The sequence below is a fragment of the Motacilla alba genome, chromosome 1A (assembly GCF_015832195.1).
Source record: "Motacilla alba alba isolate MOTALB_02 chromosome 1A, Motacilla_alba_V1.0_pri, whole genome shotgun sequence".
NCBI classification, from domain to species: Eukaryota; Metazoa; Chordata; class Aves; order Passeriformes; family Motacillidae; genus Motacilla; species Motacilla alba.
This window is the reverse complement of record NC_052031.1, coordinates 45726033-45743615: the sequence shown is the minus strand read 5'-3', so window position 1 is coordinate 45743615 and position 17583 is coordinate 45726033. Positions and strand designations below refer to the sequence as shown.

General features: G+C 34.7%; 1 protein-coding gene across 8 annotated transcripts in view; it reads left to right on the top strand.

Moving 5' to 3' along the window:
• The window catches only part of ANKS1B (ankyrin repeat and sterile alpha motif domain containing 1B), a 407552-nt gene that overhangs the window by 108915 nt on the left and 281054 nt on the right, over positions 1 to 17583 (top strand). For all 8 annotated transcript variants that reach the window (XM_038155524.1, XM_038155523.1, XM_038155513.1 and 5 more), the window contains exon 10: positions 7906 to 8071. In XM_038155524.1, the coding sequence (XP_038011452.1) occupies positions 7906 to 8071 (166 nt within the window). The remainder of the gene's footprint in view (positions 1 to 7905; positions 8072 to 17583) is intronic.

Genomic DNA, 17583 nt, shown 5'->3' with positions numbered 1-17583 from the left:
GTAATTATGTTAATGTATTATTATATTTTCATCTTACCTGCTGAAATTCAACATGGTCACATCAGCCCTCATAAAATTGCCAGGAATATAGGCAGTATGAGGAGAGAGCACTGAGCAATGGAGCTTTTTGTATCCAGAGAACTAGAAATCCATGTTATGAATGTTAGTGGGCTTTGGTACACTTTTGGCCAGGAAACAGTAGAATTCCTAGGTTCCCATTTAGAACTACTGTTCTGGTATGAAGTAGAAAATTACTGGGTTATTTAAGAATATAGAAGATACAGTCAATATCCTCTTGTGTTTACTGCTAATGTGCATATTTCCCCTGTTGCCATGGAATAACTTATTTTACTGTTTTAAGCACCTCTTCTAGCTTACAGTATGAATTTACTTTCCTTCTGACTCTCTCTTACTGTTGGGCTTAGTTTTCACGTTGCTGAAATATCTGCAAAGTTCATTTGGTACTATTTAATTAGGAAGTATTAACTTTTACAAACTTTGCTTGCTGCTGGGATCTTTAAAGAACAATCTCAAACTCTTTTTCTGTTAATTTTCTATTTCACTTTTCAGTTATGTAACAAATAAAAGTATGATTCACAAAAAAGTTTTTTTGCTTTGACAGTACAACTCTCCATAACTGTAGTATTTTGAAAAACACTTTCTTGTTCTTCCTATTTTACTGTGGGAGCATGTGTAAGAGAGATTTCTTCTAAGAGGGTCTTGGTTTATGCTATTGCAATAATAACTTTTATACCAAACATACTTAAATTTTGTTTTCTTCAGTGTCAAAAACATTTGAACATGGAAGATTGTCTTTCTTGAAATGGCAAATATTTATTTGTCTCTTCTATCAAATCTATTGTGTGTGATATCAATTAATTGGTTTCTATTGTGCAATTTTTTTAGAGTATTTACTTCAGAAAAAGATGCATGGGCAGGTATAGAATATTTTTTAAAAAGGCATAGGTTATTTGTAATATCATAGGTTATTTGTAATCATCTATTTGTAGTAGATAAGGGATTAACACATTTTGGTGTTAAATCTCTCTTTTCAAAGAAGATTTCTCCCATCATGTCTCATTTTAGTGAAGTTATCTGCTCTCCAATCAAGTCAGTGTATAGCTGTAGGGTTGCTATTCACAGAGCAGTTGTGTTTTACTTCAAGATTTACTTAAGTGCATTCAGTTCTTCTCTCTCCTTCACAGACAGCAACACATACGTTTTTCATTTAGTGGCACAGTAGTTGACAGAAATTAAGTCATAAAATGTGAGAAATGTGAGTCTGCCTTAACATAGAGTAGTGCATTAATGGTTTTCTGCATTTGCTGTCAAATATTGACTTCAGTTATAAGGTTTCTCAGTATTTAACATTCTCCATGGTTACTTCCCATATAATGTGAGGGGCTAGTTTTCATATTTGCTGCTTCAGTTGGAGCTGTGTGTGTATGTTTAAAACCTAGGCATTAGAGCATAAGCATCTTGCAGAGAAGTATTGTTTCCATGGAGCTTAGGTTTAAGCTCATTTTATCTTTTTTGAAATATAATAGCCTTTATTTTAAAGAGGCATTTTCCAACAGCTTCAAATTCAAACAAGACATGATTTTTTAAAACATCTTTCATGAAAACAATAGAAAAAAAGGAAGGGTATTTAAACTGGAAATTGATTTCTAGTTTATAATTGTATTTTTTTCAGCTAAACTAAGAATCGTTTATTAAAGCTGTTATTATATTACACTACATTGCCACACACACAACCATTATCATTTGCATAAACCAGATTATGTACACTTTTAGTATATCTTTGTCACAGTGAGTTATTTATTAGAGGAAGCATCTGCTCTTTTCCATGGCCTGAGTGTTGAATGCATGGAAAAGCATGTAACATGACTACAACAATCTAGCTTCATTTGAAATGCTGAATATCTGCCAGTTAGAATTATGCAAACACTGCATAAAATATAGTGACATGTTTCTGCTGCTGAGGTTAGCGCTGCATTCATTATGCTCACAATTTACCCGTGTCTTCACACATTTATAGTTTAGGCTATATTAGTGAGTTTTGTGTTGTAAGGCATTGTAGGAGCCTTTAGCTTTCAGGGATTTATGTCTGTACAGTTATTGTATGAACTTTTAAATTCAAAACATGGATTTTTGAAAATATGCATTGGAAAAGGAGAAAAATAAACCTGTATTTGGGGTGTTGCATAAATAAGGCTCATTTTTTTTTCATACATAAAGTTTGAAAAAGCAAATCCAAATTTTGAATAGTTTCTGAAAAACTAAACATCATATTAACATTTCTAACTAAACAGAACAACAACTCTAGCATGCTTTTTAAAATTGATGTTTTTCTCAGCTCTGAGGAAGGCTTTCTGAAACTTGAAAAGGCTGTTTCAGGTGTTGAAGGGAAATAAGTATTTCAGTTAACTCTGTACATATATCATTCCTACAACTGCAAACCTGCAATTTCAGATGTTTGCTGAAAGGGTAAAATATCCTACTCTTTTAAAATCTGTGCTAGAAATACTTTGTGCAGACCAGAGTAGATTCTCCTCACCTTTAAATGAGATTATTGGTGGTTTTCCAGATTCTGTAATGTATCATGAACCCTATTATATGTTTTATGACAAATTACACATTCAAGTGTTTCTAGCTGTCATAACAATGAGCACGTATGATTGTTTGACTCATGAAAAATTATTCTAATTGTATGATACTCTGAAACCTGCTTTGGTTAAATTATTATTAATAGATAAATGTGTTTTTACTAGCCTGAAATTACAGTACTATTCCTGATATCTTTGACTAGAAAGGCAGTCAAAATAAATATTTCACCATCTACATGGGGTTTTGGATTGTTGTGACATAGGAAATACTTTCAGTTGTTTATGCTTAGTAGATTATTGCGGCAAACTTGTGCAATGCCATTCAGGTTCGCACATTTCCCTTTATACCTTGCTGCATGTCAAAAAACTGTTCTAATTATCTTGAGTCGCTGGTTAGGACTTCTTTCTTGCTTGAATTCTTGATTCCTTTCAGCAACCTTCAGTTACTTATCACAAATATTTCAGTGTGAAGTGTCCCAATCCAACAAGGTTATATATCAGTCTGTTTACAAATGTCAAGAAGTCTGCAAGTACACTCAGACTAGATGTAAGGAACATTTTTTCTACAGTGAGGATGGTGAATCACTGGAATAGTTTGCCCAGGAAGGAGGTAGATGCCCATCCCTGGAAACATTCAAAGTCAGGGGCTCCCAGCAACCTGATCTAGTTTAAGATACCCCTCTCCATAGCAAGGGGTTTGACTAGATGACCTTTAAAGATACCTTCCAACCCAAACCATTCCATAATTCTATGACATTCATGGGATAAATGCAATATTCATTCCTCACTCTCAGGATAATCAGGAGCTTTGGGTTGATGGAGCATATAAGATCAATAACTCTCCAAAGTTTCATCAATAAAGTGTCATAGTACTCTTCTAAGGAGCAACTGAGCAGAATTTATCATGCTATGATGAAAGGGATTCTAGATGCTGGTCTTCTGGCCTTCAGCAAGCCAGGGGAGACAGCACAATACCCTGGTGGATCTCAAGGGGCATGTCAGAATTTAATGGCTGTTCTTCACTATCTATATAAGTGAAAAAGATATTTCTAAAGGTGGCAGATACATTGCATTCTTCCTTTCTATGTTTCCCAGATTATTTCTACTTTAAGAGGAGAGTCACGTATGACCCTGGTGTGTTGTCCCATGTTCCAGGGAAGTAATAGAACTTCAAGTAACCTGATTTTTATAGGAAAGGATATTGACAGAATGAAAAAATTTTGTAAAGTACAAATTCTCTCTTCTTGTCAGAGTGTCAGTTCAGATTAGGTGCCTCTTGAGCCTCTATCATTCTATTCATAGCTCATACAAACACAGATTTGCATATACTTCAGCCTTTAATCATACATCATTCAGTTTGATTCTTAAAAGGAAGGCAAGACTAAAGAGAAGGCAGAAGCAAGGGAAGCTAGAAACCTGGAAAAAATGTGGAAAAAAAGCTCCAACTCAACATCATGTAGTTCTTGAAGGTTTGGTCATATTATGGCACTTTGTTTCACAATTGCACATAACCCTTTTCAATGGCCAAAAATAGATGGTTTAGGAACAATTTCATTCCCACTGATGAAAAATCTCTTACTCCTGTAAGTATTATACTATCAAACTTATGCTCAGAGGAGACACAACTGACTGTAGGCCTATGAATAAGGGCCATAGTGTGTCTCTGACATGTGCTCTTCAACTTCAGTGTCACATTACTGTTTCTTTCTACAAGACAAAAAAATCTAATTTACATTGATCAGTATGGGTGGCTATTCTCTAGTGATTTTCCCAGTGACTCACACACTCTCAATGTTGGTTTTTTTTTTTTACTTTTATTGTATATGTATTTTTATCCTTTACACAAAAAAAAAAAAAAATACTTATTTTAATTTGCTAGAAGCCCAGCACATTATTTTTGTGACGTTATAATTTCAAATAAGGACAAATTCTGTCTTGATGTTGGTGGTCAGTTACATGTCTAAAGTTCAGCAATTTGGAGTGGTTAATAGAAATTTGAGATTGAATAATCTCTATTTTTAAGACAAAAATTGGACTCAGATTTTATTTTAGGACTAAAGATAAAGTATTTTTAGGATTTTTTAATTATGGAGTTAACTTGGATATGTATGGTTATGGATATAACTTGGACATGTAGAATTACTGTAGTTACTTGTTATTGCAGTTGGTTGAGAGCTTTCAATCTTAGAAAGTAACAATCACATTGCTTCACACCTGATACTTAGAATCTTACAACATCTGCTAACATCTAAATTGGTGAATTAGATTAGATCTTAGAAATTTCTAGAAATGCTCAGTACCAGCAAAATGAAGAACATTTTGCAGCAACCAGAAGACTTTACAATACCTTTCTCCAGTGATGAGAAATTTTATTTTTCCTTTTTGTTACATAAGCACTTTTTAATAAAGGTCTATCATCTTAACTTAATGGGTTGGTAGAATTTCTGGCTTTCTAAACTATTAACAATTCTTTTTTGGCTCTAACTCATTAATCTTATGCTGGACATATTATTGTATTTTATTTATTAGAGAGAGAATTAGGAAGAATTTAATTGCTGGTAGTTTACATTCTAACAATTTTCTGAGTCACCTCATCATTTTTATTTTTTCTTCTCTGACATTTATATTCATGCAATGTTAATTACAGAATGTTGAATAACATTCAGAAAATCAAATTGAATGTTAAGAACAATTAGGAAAGGAGTGGAGTACATAAAAATCATTATATCACTCTGACTGGTTTGGTGAGCCCTCACCTTGAATGAGGAAATCTGAGAAAATCTCATCCCTGTCACATCATTGGAGACTGAGAGGATGAAGGATGACAGGGATGGTCAAAATCCTGGAACAGCTGGGTAAGTAGGTTAGTATTTCTCATTCCCTAAAGGAGAGGACATGGGAAGTGCACATGTCTGTGACATCACAAGGAGAGAGGATAAGTAAAGAACAACCCTTCTAAAGTATAGCCATCTAAAGTATAAAACAGCAATGTCAAACTTGGTGAGACAGCTAAAAACAAAATGGGGGCATGAAAACTATGAAAGGGGACATGTGCTCTAAAGGCAACTTGAGAAGGTAATTCTAGAAAGTTGGATTGGTAAACATGCAAAACAAAGTCAGCATTTTCTGACTATGAATTGTTAGACCCACAAGGTGTTGCAGAAGGAGAAGCAGTTACTATGTGCTTGACCTAATCTCATGTTGGTTTCATTGTTCTCTAGGTCAGCACTGTTGGCTGCCTTTACAGACAGAACGTTGGGTGACACAAAGTGTGATCCAAAGTCTGTTCTAATGTTTGCTGTATCAATCTTTACTGTGGGTTTTTTTGTTTGTTTGTTTTTTTGTTTTTAATGTAGCTGAATTCAGGTGCTGAACAGAATTTCCCTTTTGTGTTTTGTGACAATTTTAAGGCTGCAGTATTTCTTCATGGGCTTCTCTAGGCAGATTTACTATAATTAGGGTTTTGGCATTCTGACTTAAATGCATATTTCTAGGAGAGTGCAAGGATTAAATTGAAGTCTCCTGGTATAGTTATTACTTTGGTAAATAAATTTTTGCCTCTGCATTTTTATAGCAGACTTAAATGGACAGGCTAAAAATTCTTTTTTTTTCAAGGCTGGAAGGATTCCTTCTCTTGTCCTGCAGTTGCACTTCAGCTGCATTGATGCCTCTGTGTAATTTTCTGTTAACTTCATTTAAGGAATGAAATGGCTTAAGTTAATTAAATTACATTTGGAGCTGCAGGAAGACTACTTGCAAAATTTCATAATCTTTATAATGGCTACTACCTGAAGCTAGTTATTATTAGTCTATGTATGTGAGATTACTAATACTGAGAGCTCATAATCTGACTAGGTAGAAACTGGAAAGGTAGAAACAGGTAGAGATGCAATTGCATTCCTCTTTTAGATATGTTCTTGAATGCTGACCACCAATTTTGTATTGTTTGCCAGTACATACTAATTTTTTTTAAATTACAAATGCATCTTAGTTTTCTATGTATTTATTATATTTATTTATTTTTCTCCTTATTCTGTTTATTTTATTTGTATGTTTTTTCTCCTTGATTGCTGTTTCCAGTGTTCATTTTCAAGTTCTTTGTTAGTTTAACCTGAGATTTAAATCTGTCTATACCAAAGTCATCAATAATTTTGAAGTGAAGCTGCTCTTTGTGTCATCTTAACCCTATCCTTCAAGAGGCCTTGAATTATTGCCAAACTGTGAACTTGCATAAAAATAAAATGACCAGAATAGCCAGGAGAAAAAACCCAAAAAACAAAGAATCATGTAATTATTTGCTTACAGTATAAATCATTTATCTGAAAAGGCACTGTTACCCTCAGCCATAGCTTACCTTGGGTAATACAAGTTCTTGGTGAAGAAATTGTTACTCCACGTTTAGTTTCAGATAATGCCTTCTTCAATCATTTTCTTGGTAGGGCTATGATACTATCTAACTGTCAGGATGCTTTCTTGTCCTTTGCCTTTTATTATATCATATTTGATTTATATCTGATGCTTGACTTTCAGAGACATCCGTACGTCCAATATAAGAAAGATGTGGAAATATGTCTTTGCCCATGCAATTGCTTTCTGCCGGGATTAAAAAAAATATATTTGTGGTGAAACTCTGTTGAAACTGAATGTTATCTACTTATTCATGTTCTAAACTAGAAACAATCTGCTTGACTGGATTGCTGTACCAGCAAAACTTCTAATTCCTATTTCCCCCCTCAACGTTTGCTAATCAGTAGAATTTGCTGTACATATTGCTGTTATGGGATCTTTTGTTATTATTTTACTCAAATGTAGAGCAGTAATTAATCTTCATTCACAGCCTGGGATCCTGCCATTCATATGTAGAAGGCATATTTTAAGTTTTCTTATATGTAATGTAAATATTTTGTAAAAACATCCCTGAAGAGAATTGTAGTGGTTAATGTAATTGTTGCTCTCATGGGATACAATTGAAAAAGAAAATGAGACATCCCCTGATTTACAACCTAGCAAAACAGGTATTGAAAAAGCAGTAATCCAATTTTCATTAAATAAAAACTTTGATGAAGGAAGTTCTTCTGTAAACTGAACAAGAACTGTGTTATACAAAAATTTAAAGAAATAAATGTTTTCTTCTAGCATGCAAGTAATTCTTCTGGTCTGTTACAGTTTGGATTTCAGCAGGATGCGGTATTTAATGTGCTTAATTCTAAACCCTGGTAGCCAGAGTTATTGAGGCTGGTCCTTTTCCTGTGTCATCTGAGAAATATCTCTCTTACCTACTTAATTTTTTGCATTTCAGGAATCCTATTCAAAGAAGAGAGGTTATGCACTGGAAGCAATACCCTCTGTACCTCTGGATGCAGTTCCTTCAGAAAATGACAGCAGTCTTTGTGATTCGATAGACGTAGCAGTCACCAAAAAGCCTTGTTCCCTAGAGATAGCAAGAGTTCCTTCCTCAAGACCAGGTAAATCACCAAATAATCCTTTACACAGTTATTGGTGTAAGTGTTAAAGCATGCAGTACTCTGTTTATCACAGTGTGATTATGGACTTCCATTAGCTACTATAAGAGCTTCACATCAGAATAAAGATTAATAGCAAAATGTTGTAGAAGTGAAAACAAAGCTAATATTTAAATACTTTCCTAGATAAATACAAGGTTGCAAAAAGCCAAATTAGAAAGCGTTTCTTGTAGACAAGCCTTTTGCAGTAATCCTTTAACCAAACTTTTTCTTTTTTTTTTCTAAGTGCCCCTTAGCAACAACATTATGTAGCTACTTCAAAATTCGAAGTATTCTGCATTTTCATGTTACGTGAAAGAATATCTGATCCATTTTTGAAAATTAAATAGTGAATTCGAATTAAGAGAATTACTAAATATTAAATGACAGTTTGACAGACTGCTGTTCGTGTTATATAGAGGTTTGAACAGCAATGAGTTAAAATAGTTAAAAAATAATAGAATTATGCTAAGTCAGATATTATCTGTAAGAATTCTGTCTGTGTTCTCCAAAATCATATTATCTCTTACATCACCCTTGTTTGAACTCTTCATTAGTCACCACCTGGTAAGGAATTTCAGCATATAGTCATTTTGCTTTAAGTAATTGGACTGAGAGTCTGCTGTGACAAATGACAGTTCTCAGCAGCAGAGACCTATTTGAAACAGGCAATTGACTTTCCGACCTGTGCGATCTTGATTAGGAATCATGATTTGGGTAATGTTCAGGGATGACAGATGATTGTTGACTAACATCATGCTACTGATCTGGTGTGTGTAAGGGGAAGCACCTTCTTGATTTCACAGCTGAACTAATATTGAAGGAGTGCCACAGCTACATCAGGCATAATGTATGAGGGCCAGATTGCAAGATACAGCTTTGGAGTGTGCAAAGTAAGGTGGAGTGGATCGTAGTTCCTACCTCTATTTTACATTTGGGCTAAAGAAGACTTGCTGGAACCTGCATTAAAAGCAGCAGTCTAAAAGGTGGCTCAAAATAGGATAGCATCTTTGTAGCATAGTTGCACAGAATGGACCAGAATCTGAATTGAACATCAGCATGACTGCTTGCTTCTGGTGCTTGTTTCTGACTTTGATGATTTTGGCTCTGATAATCTAAAACAAAATTAGTCTGTGCGGGACAATATTGTGGGTTGCTTTTTAGTAGAGGAAGAAAATAAATTATCTTTGTTTTTCACACTTCTACTTGAATAATTACCATAAACATATGTATTGCAGTGGAAAGACTGCCATACACATACCCAATAAATTGGTAGGGAGAGTTCATTGCCTGCCTTCTTAGTAATGGGGCTCAACAACAAATCTTTCCATTGTAATTAGTATTTTTAAAAATAGATGGGGTTTTCACTAGTTAAAACACCAGGCTTTGGAACTGTGCTGTCCGCTGAACACAAGCATTTTTCTCCAGCATAGTAAATCCACTAAGATCAGCATGCAACACAGATCCTATAAAGGACATTTTTAGGTCTTAATCTAGAAATATGTTTTGTGTAAAGTTTAAAATAGTGTGCCTAGAGTATAACCAGAGGCCTAGAGTATAACCAAGGAAGCTGTAGGACATTCATGAGGGCATGCATATTTAGAAGATCTAACAAGATCAATGAGTTGACAATACAAATGTACTGTAATTCCTTCTCTTAATTTTCCATATAACATTATGATATTTTCCTCTTGGCATTTTATTGGGAAGAAATTTGGCTGTATAGAAAAATGTCATTTTATTTTGAGCTATAAATGTATAAGTTATTTAACTGGCCTGGCTTGCAAGCCGTATCTGGAATCATGTTGGCTCTTATCTTATATTAGAAATGGACCAAATGAAATAAACCATGACACTCTCAGTTATAAGGTATTCAGCACTAGGTGTAATTGTATGTGAAGTAATCCTGCCACTTTAGGTTGTATAGATTTATTGCTTGAATAAGTTACATATGACTATGGATCATTTATTTAAAATAAATATCTAATTCTGCAAGGGGTTTTTTGCCAAATTTCCCTCAGTTTTTGTGTCACTGAGACATGCCAACTTTGAGAATAATGTTTCAATTTTCTCTATTATGTGATATGTAGGGTTCTGGGGAGAAAAAGCAGACTGCTCTGTAGCTCTCCTGAATCTTGTTGTTGAACTGGTAGGGAATCACAGAGGATGAGAACTCCATGCAGCAAATGGTAGAGGTTTGTTTGTTTTCAGGGAGAAAAACTGAATAGAAAGCAAATAAAAGTAGTCATAAAGTTGGTTATCGCTACTTCTGAAACCCTGTTTTGTGTGATTTTTATGTCTATTTGCAAGAAATTAGGTTTCTATAGGAAGAGGAACAGTTACATTTATTAGTTTATGCTAACAGTTAAAGCAGTTGCTTCTAATTAGCACAGATTTAAGAGTAAAAAAAGACTGCTTGTGTGTCTCAGTACAAGTTAAACTGTTCTTTTTTTCTGTGATAGAGTAATAGGACAAGTTTGGCAGTGTATATGCATTTCTCAGCATTTCTACCTTTAAACTAGTAGTTAAGACATGATAGGATGCTCTTTGAGACCATTTTTCCCATTAAGTAAAATGTAAATTTGGGGTTAAAATTTCATAGATCCATCTCATAAAATGAATATAAAATGATGGATTCATTAGTCAGTCTGACTGATTCTTCTGTTGGCTCTTGTCCTGTTGGATATGTACTGTATCCAACAGTATCAATATTCCTTAAATTAGACATTTCTGCTACTCGTTTTAATTTTTTTACCCTGCTCTGCTATTTAAAAAATTCACTTGACATATTTAATCTTGAAAAATAGTCATGAAATTTTATGGGTTTTATTTTATTTTAGTTCATAACCCATGTATTAGTATTAGTATTTTCCTTTTGCTTTTAGGGATGTAATGAAATTTTGTGAACTAAAGCAACAAATCATCTTGGAAAAGGTGTGAATGAAGTTAAAAAGGTGTTCATGAAGGTAGTGTGGTTTTGGTCACATATCTAGAGTCCAGAATACTGATTAAGGTGTTCCACCAGGCTGCTTTTGGGACTCTGATGTTAAAGACCTTTACAGACTTGTACCCTTAGTAGCTTAGACATTCTGTACCACAATCTATCATTGCACCTCACAGTGTCATCCATTTTATTTAGGAGAAATACTGAATGAAATCTGAGCTACATCTGAATAAATGCTAATTATTTTTAGTTGTGGTTAAGTGCTTGTCCCTACCCAGTAGGGAGATTATATGTCTTTGAGTCTGCTTATATCATTTTTACTGCAGAAATTCTCTATGAGTGAGACTAGGTGGCAGTTTAAATGTTAAATTTTCAATAATAGTGAGCGATGGTCAGTAATAATTAAACTATTTTTAGGTCTCCTTGAGTATCATCAGGAATTAGAGAGGACTTTTCAGAGACTATTTCTCCCAAACAAATTGTGGAAGAAAAAAACCAACCTCCTTCCTTGGGAAATTTGATCTGCTTATGCAGATTAACAAAGGTTTTGATAAAAAATCTCAATGACAAGAGACATTTCTCTGTGCAAACTGCATGAGAATCATCATTGGATAAGAGAATTGTAGTTCAAGAACCTCTTATGTTTCGTTATGTTACTTTGCTGTGACTGCAGGTCAGGGACATGTTAGTGAGCCATCTTCAACTCTGAAAACAGCTGAGCTGTGGCAAAGCAGAACTCGGTGTGGGCTGCAAAATCCAGCTGAGAAATAAGGTGAATGCTATGGGGCTTCACTTGTGCTGAGCTCTCAGCCACTGCACAGTCAGCAATTTCCAAGGCAGTAATTTTAAAGATAGCTCTTGTACAACTACTCTACCGAGTTATATCAAAGATATGGATTCTATCAGGGATAAAAATTGTCCTTAGATATGTGATGTGTTGCCAGTAGCCTGTAGCAGGCAAACACAAGGCAAGGAGCTGAAACACGAAGAAAGAGATAGCAGCTATTCTGCTCCTTCGCCCAGCTAAGTGTACTTTGAAGCAATCTTGCTGTTGTCAGTCAGGATGTTTTTGTTATTTAAAACAACTGCTTGGTTTGTGCTTAAATGCCAGTGACTCATTAGGAGGACCAGGCAGTTAGTGAATCTGTAATTAATCATACCTTCTTCTTATAGCCTCATAATCACAACAGGGAAATTAATTTTAAAAATAGTTGACATTGAATTAATACAATATATCAAACTGTCCCCAAGCTGGCCAATTCTTTGTACTATTAGGATTTTGTTTTGTTGTGTTTTTTTTTGCTTTCTCAGCCTGGCCTTCCTCTCCTGTCATTACAGTGAAAATGAACCTGAAAACTTGTCAGTGTGTCATATCACCTCAGCTGTATAACACCATGTCAGCAGTCTCACACAGATATCCAGGAGACTTTTCTCCAGAAACCTGAATAGAAAAAAGAGCTGTGATAACATTTTTATGAACATTAAAATATGTCTTTTACTTAGTTTCAAAATCATCAAATACTTGGCTTAGTAAATAAAGTTCTGTTTGTCAGATCATCTGTTTCTGTTTGACTTCAGTAATCCTGAATATTTGCACACTTCAGTTTTCCAGATTGAGATCAAGATCCCAAATACATATTTTCTAACTTGATTAATTTATACCTTCAGTTTTGTGTAGTTCTTTTCTAGTTATAAGCAAATCAGTGAAAAGTGGCCACAAGAAGGAACCATCACACTGCCAGATATAAAAAATTGTCTGGATGAATAGAAATTCAAGAGTGTAGCTTTAGTCATCAATGCTTCACCAGTTTGAAATTTAAATTGGTCAGAGGGGTCAGACACAAACCTTTCTGAAAGCCACTCACACTTGAATTGCTTCAAGCAGGACTGCTAATAGAGCTGTGTTTCATTTAAGTATGCTTTTTAAACCAGAGATAGTAGGATAGAGTGCGCTTAAACACATGACCTACAGTCTAATTCCCTAGGATTAAATACTTTCAAGGAAGGATATTTAACGATTGAGAAAAAAGTTGTGTAGAGGGAAGAGCATAATAAAGGAGACAGGGTAACAGTTGGTCTAAACCAGCTGAAAATACTCTATGAAACTTAGCCTAATTTAACACAAATGTTTCTGAAACAACTGTCTGTTCATGAAGGCTTTTGATATTGTGGTGCATATTCTAAATCATTACTACGCACTTGCCATCAGTGCTGAATTTTCTAAGCAGCAGGGATGTGAACAGAGAACTTCGGAATGCTTATCAGGGCCATTAAAACTTACTAGTGCTTCAGGAACTGACATGACATCACAGTACCAGCCTGCCAGAGTTGAGGAAGTGTTTCAACAATACTTTGGCACGTGGTGTGATTCTTGGGGCTGTTCTGTACAGGGCCAGGAGTTGGACTTTGATGATCTTGTTGACCCCTTCCAAGGAATTATTATCAGAATATTCTGTGATTCAGTGATGATGTATGAGTGCTAATCAAATGTCCCTTATTGTTCTGTCTATTACTCAAAGGGATATTATCTCCAAAGGGTATAATTGGTCTGAAGGTTGAGTGAGATGTGAGGAGCCACTCAGAGCTTGTCATTAAAGAACACATAGCGTAGGTACTGTAATGTGAGTCCTGCATCCTTTTGGTGGAGTTGGCTCACTGACAAAAGAGGGTTGTGTTTCCATAACAACCTAATAGCTGAACAAATCTTAGGCAGCAAGCATTTTCTTCTCTAAGTACTTTTTTACCTTAGAGAAATGCTCCCATTGTTAACTAAAGTTTCCCAGTTCTCAGGATGTTTTGCACAATATAATCCCCCTTTACATTTAGCACAGAAAGAGTTCATAGGCCATGGAAAGAATGAGCAAGAGAGCCTCACAGTGCCCTGAAATGATGACAATACTCCCCTTAAAGAGAGAAAAGTTAGATTCTAGACTTTATGTAGTTCCTTTCAAGATCTTCAAAATATCTGGGATTTGTGCTTGTTGCTCTTCAAAGGCATCTGTATTAGAATCACTGATTTCTGTGCTAGTTATTAAGAAGCTTCTCATTTCCAACTTCAGTGTATTCATGGCCAACTCCAGTCAAGACAGAGATATCCTAACATTCTGTCTTTGGATAAGTTGAAACTCTTCAGGAACTCTTGAGAAATCAAGTCTGGATTATAATATTTATACCAATGGAAGAGGTTGAACTGCAAAACAGATACTTTTTTTCCAATTAAATGTTATATTTAGTCCAAATGAAAATAGTTTGATTTTGCTTATGTGCATTTGTTTATGTGCTTTTTAGTAAAATTTACTTCAAAGTAAAAATTGAAAATTAGCAAAATTTTTCAGCTGAACTTTTAATCAATAACTTATTAATAATGAAATTTAGTGTCAAGGCCTACACATTGTTTTTCTCTCCTGTTCTTCTCCTTTCTTTAACTCATGTTTGAGCTAAATTGATGTAATTTGGCTATGGTACAGAATGTATCCATTGACTCGTTTTAACAGGTTAATTTACAGTGTTGTAAGGTTCACATTCAGAGTTTCAAGACACAAATCTTTGCCAGCACACTGTACCAGAAACCAAACTACCCTTCTCCTGGCTTTCAGTGAAGACACATTTTGTATTTGTTGTTCCGACTGCCACAGGATGTAGTGCAGGATATAATGCACACTTATCAGAAGCGATTTTGTCTAGTACGTTAATATGTGTTTACAGCTAAGGTTTTTCATTTCATGTGTCCTTCTAATGAAAATCAAGAGAGTGCTGATGGAAGAGTGAAATATACAATAGCTCTTCTATCTTGCATTTTGCTGGGTTTTTTCTTCAGTACAGCTAGTTCTTTTTTAAGCACCTTCAAAACCAGAAAAGATTCCTGAAACTTACGCCTAGTGTATTTGCTGCTGTAGCTGTTTCTATAACATAAATTACAATTTTATAATTTCTTTTAAGTTTTAAATTATCTTCTGTCATTTTATAGTTCCTTTTATTTTTTTAAAGAACAAATCCCTAAAAAATGAGAAGCTTGGGAGTTTTGTCTCATCTTAATGATTTTTACATACCTATTTTTTGTATTTCTGATATTATTTAATTAGGATGCTTTCTATTGAATTTTCAAATACTGTATCTCCTAGAGGAGCACAGTTCACCTGTGGTCCTGTGTTGGTCACTATTTTATAGACAGGTGTTATAGACCTGCTGGTCTCAATAAGTAGGTCTTCAAATGATCTGAGTCTCAAGCTGACATGGATTTCTAATGTCATTGATGTTAGCACATGTTTTACCACTGATTTCAGTTGGGTTAGATTTTCACTGTGTACATCATCTTCCAAAAGAAGGGTCTTCACTAGAATTAGGAATTAGTCAATTAAGTATTGATATGAGACTGGGAAAAATGTCTCTTGTATTAAGAGATGAAGAATGAGATACTATCTGTGAAAGTATTGCCCTTCTGATTTTGTCTGAAATCAGAAAATGCTTCTCAAATTATCTACTACACTGTTGTAGTTGGAAGTAGCTGTAGATGGGTCCGTGAGGTCTGTGACTCTGATTTCTGACCTGTTAACTACCTCCTTCAAATCACATTGTGACAACATATTGAACCTGTACTCCATCCTAGCTGTATTTGGGTCGTGTTCAGGAGGTGAGTGAGAGACAGCCTGAAAATCCTTTCTACAGTGAAGCTTGTTCCTAGGTTCCTCCAGGTTTGGAGGTTTAGCCAAGAAACAGGCCCAGGTTATCCATATTAACTTTTTGTAGGCAAATGCTGTCCCATATTCTTTCTTGATATGTCTGTAGCCTGCTGTGAGTAGATACACCCACAGTGCACATCTCCCCTCCCTAATGTTAAAAGAAGAAAACATCCATGCTTTATTGTTTCAGTTTTCTGTGCAGTGTGGGAATTGGGTTTTTTTGTTAGAAGTTACAAAGGGAGAGGAAAAAAATTAACTTTTGTTGTGCAAAATAAGCAACATTTTCGTAAGGATTTGACTCTAATTATAAATGTATTAGCAGCACAAATTAAGAGATGAGGGAAAATAAACTATAAAAAGTTTCAGTAGCAGCTCATCCTCTTGCTTCCCCTCCTAAGCAGTCCTGGGCAGTATGAGATAAAGCTATAGGTTCCTCTAACACAGCTGTTCCTTTAGTTATTCTATTTTAAACTATAAAATTTTATATTTGGGCAAACCTTTGTTATCATAAAATTCTCAAATTAATAACTAGAAAATTGAAATTCTAAAATTTCACAATTTCATCATCAAATGAGTGTCGGACTCTAACTCCAAAGTACTATGATTATGATAAAAATGAATTCTTTGCAGTGCTGAGAATAAAAAGTTCTTTTTTTTTTTTTTTTTTTTTTTTCCTTTTACTTAACTTCTTGACTTTTGAAAAAATAAGAATTTTTCCTGCAGGGCTAAAATAAAACTTCACTGTCACAAACTGAGAAGTAGACAGTGGAACAGACAGAAGTATTCAGTGATTGCTGTTTCTAGAGTGCTTTCTTGGCTGACTCTTCCTCATTTAACTGGCAGCTTTCAGAATCCTGACAAGGAGCATTAAAGGAATGAGGTTTATGTAGGCTTTTTGACACTCCTTCTACCCATCATGGATTTTCAGGCTAAGGATGGTAAAACTGTTACCTTTTTTTCCATTTGGGTAGTGTACTCGTCTCATGCACATGTATCTGGAAGAATTCAGTATAAATTTTTTTTCATTTTCTCCACTGCAAACACAGACCACTTTAATAAAGCTTATTAATCCAAATGTACTTGTAGTACTTACATATATTCCAAAAACTTTACATTTTATTTTAAAAACCAAGGTTAAATAATAAGATCCAGTTTTTCTGAAGCAATGCTATTATGCATGACCTATGTCCCTTCCATTAATGGTGATCCATATCATTATTCCTGATCTCAGGCTGAAAGCCTATAATGACCGAGGTTACTCCATTAGCTTCCTTTTAGTCTTCTTAAATCTTATCAATATGTCAGGTGCTATTAAGAAACAGCACCATTTTTTGAGATAAATTCTTGCCAGATCTTTTTGAAATCTTAGATACAAATTAGATATATTGATTAAAAATTTCTAGCTTTAGTAACTCTCATTTAACATTCATTTGGAATATTATCCTGTGAATTTCTGTTTGATATTTAGGGAAAATATTTTTCATTTCTCAGTTTATAATTGTGTCGCTCCTGCCACATTTCTAGAGTGATGTACCATAATTTCATTTGTTCCATTGTCCATTTCCCCCACATTTTTATAACCTTGATGCAGCAGAAGTCATGTGAAGAAACAGCATTATAATCATAAAGGCTTCTTCAGAGTGCCTATGCACAGGAGACTGAATTGAGGTTGCACAATTGAGGTGTCAGTTCTTACATATTGCAGCTCTAATGTACTTTCCATTAAAACCTTATCATTCCTTTAAAAGGTTTTTAGTATATAATTAGGGTAATTGCTCCCCATCATATGCTCCCCTGGATAGCATCTCTGATAATGTCCTGAAGAATGAAATGTTATTCTTAAAAACTCTGTC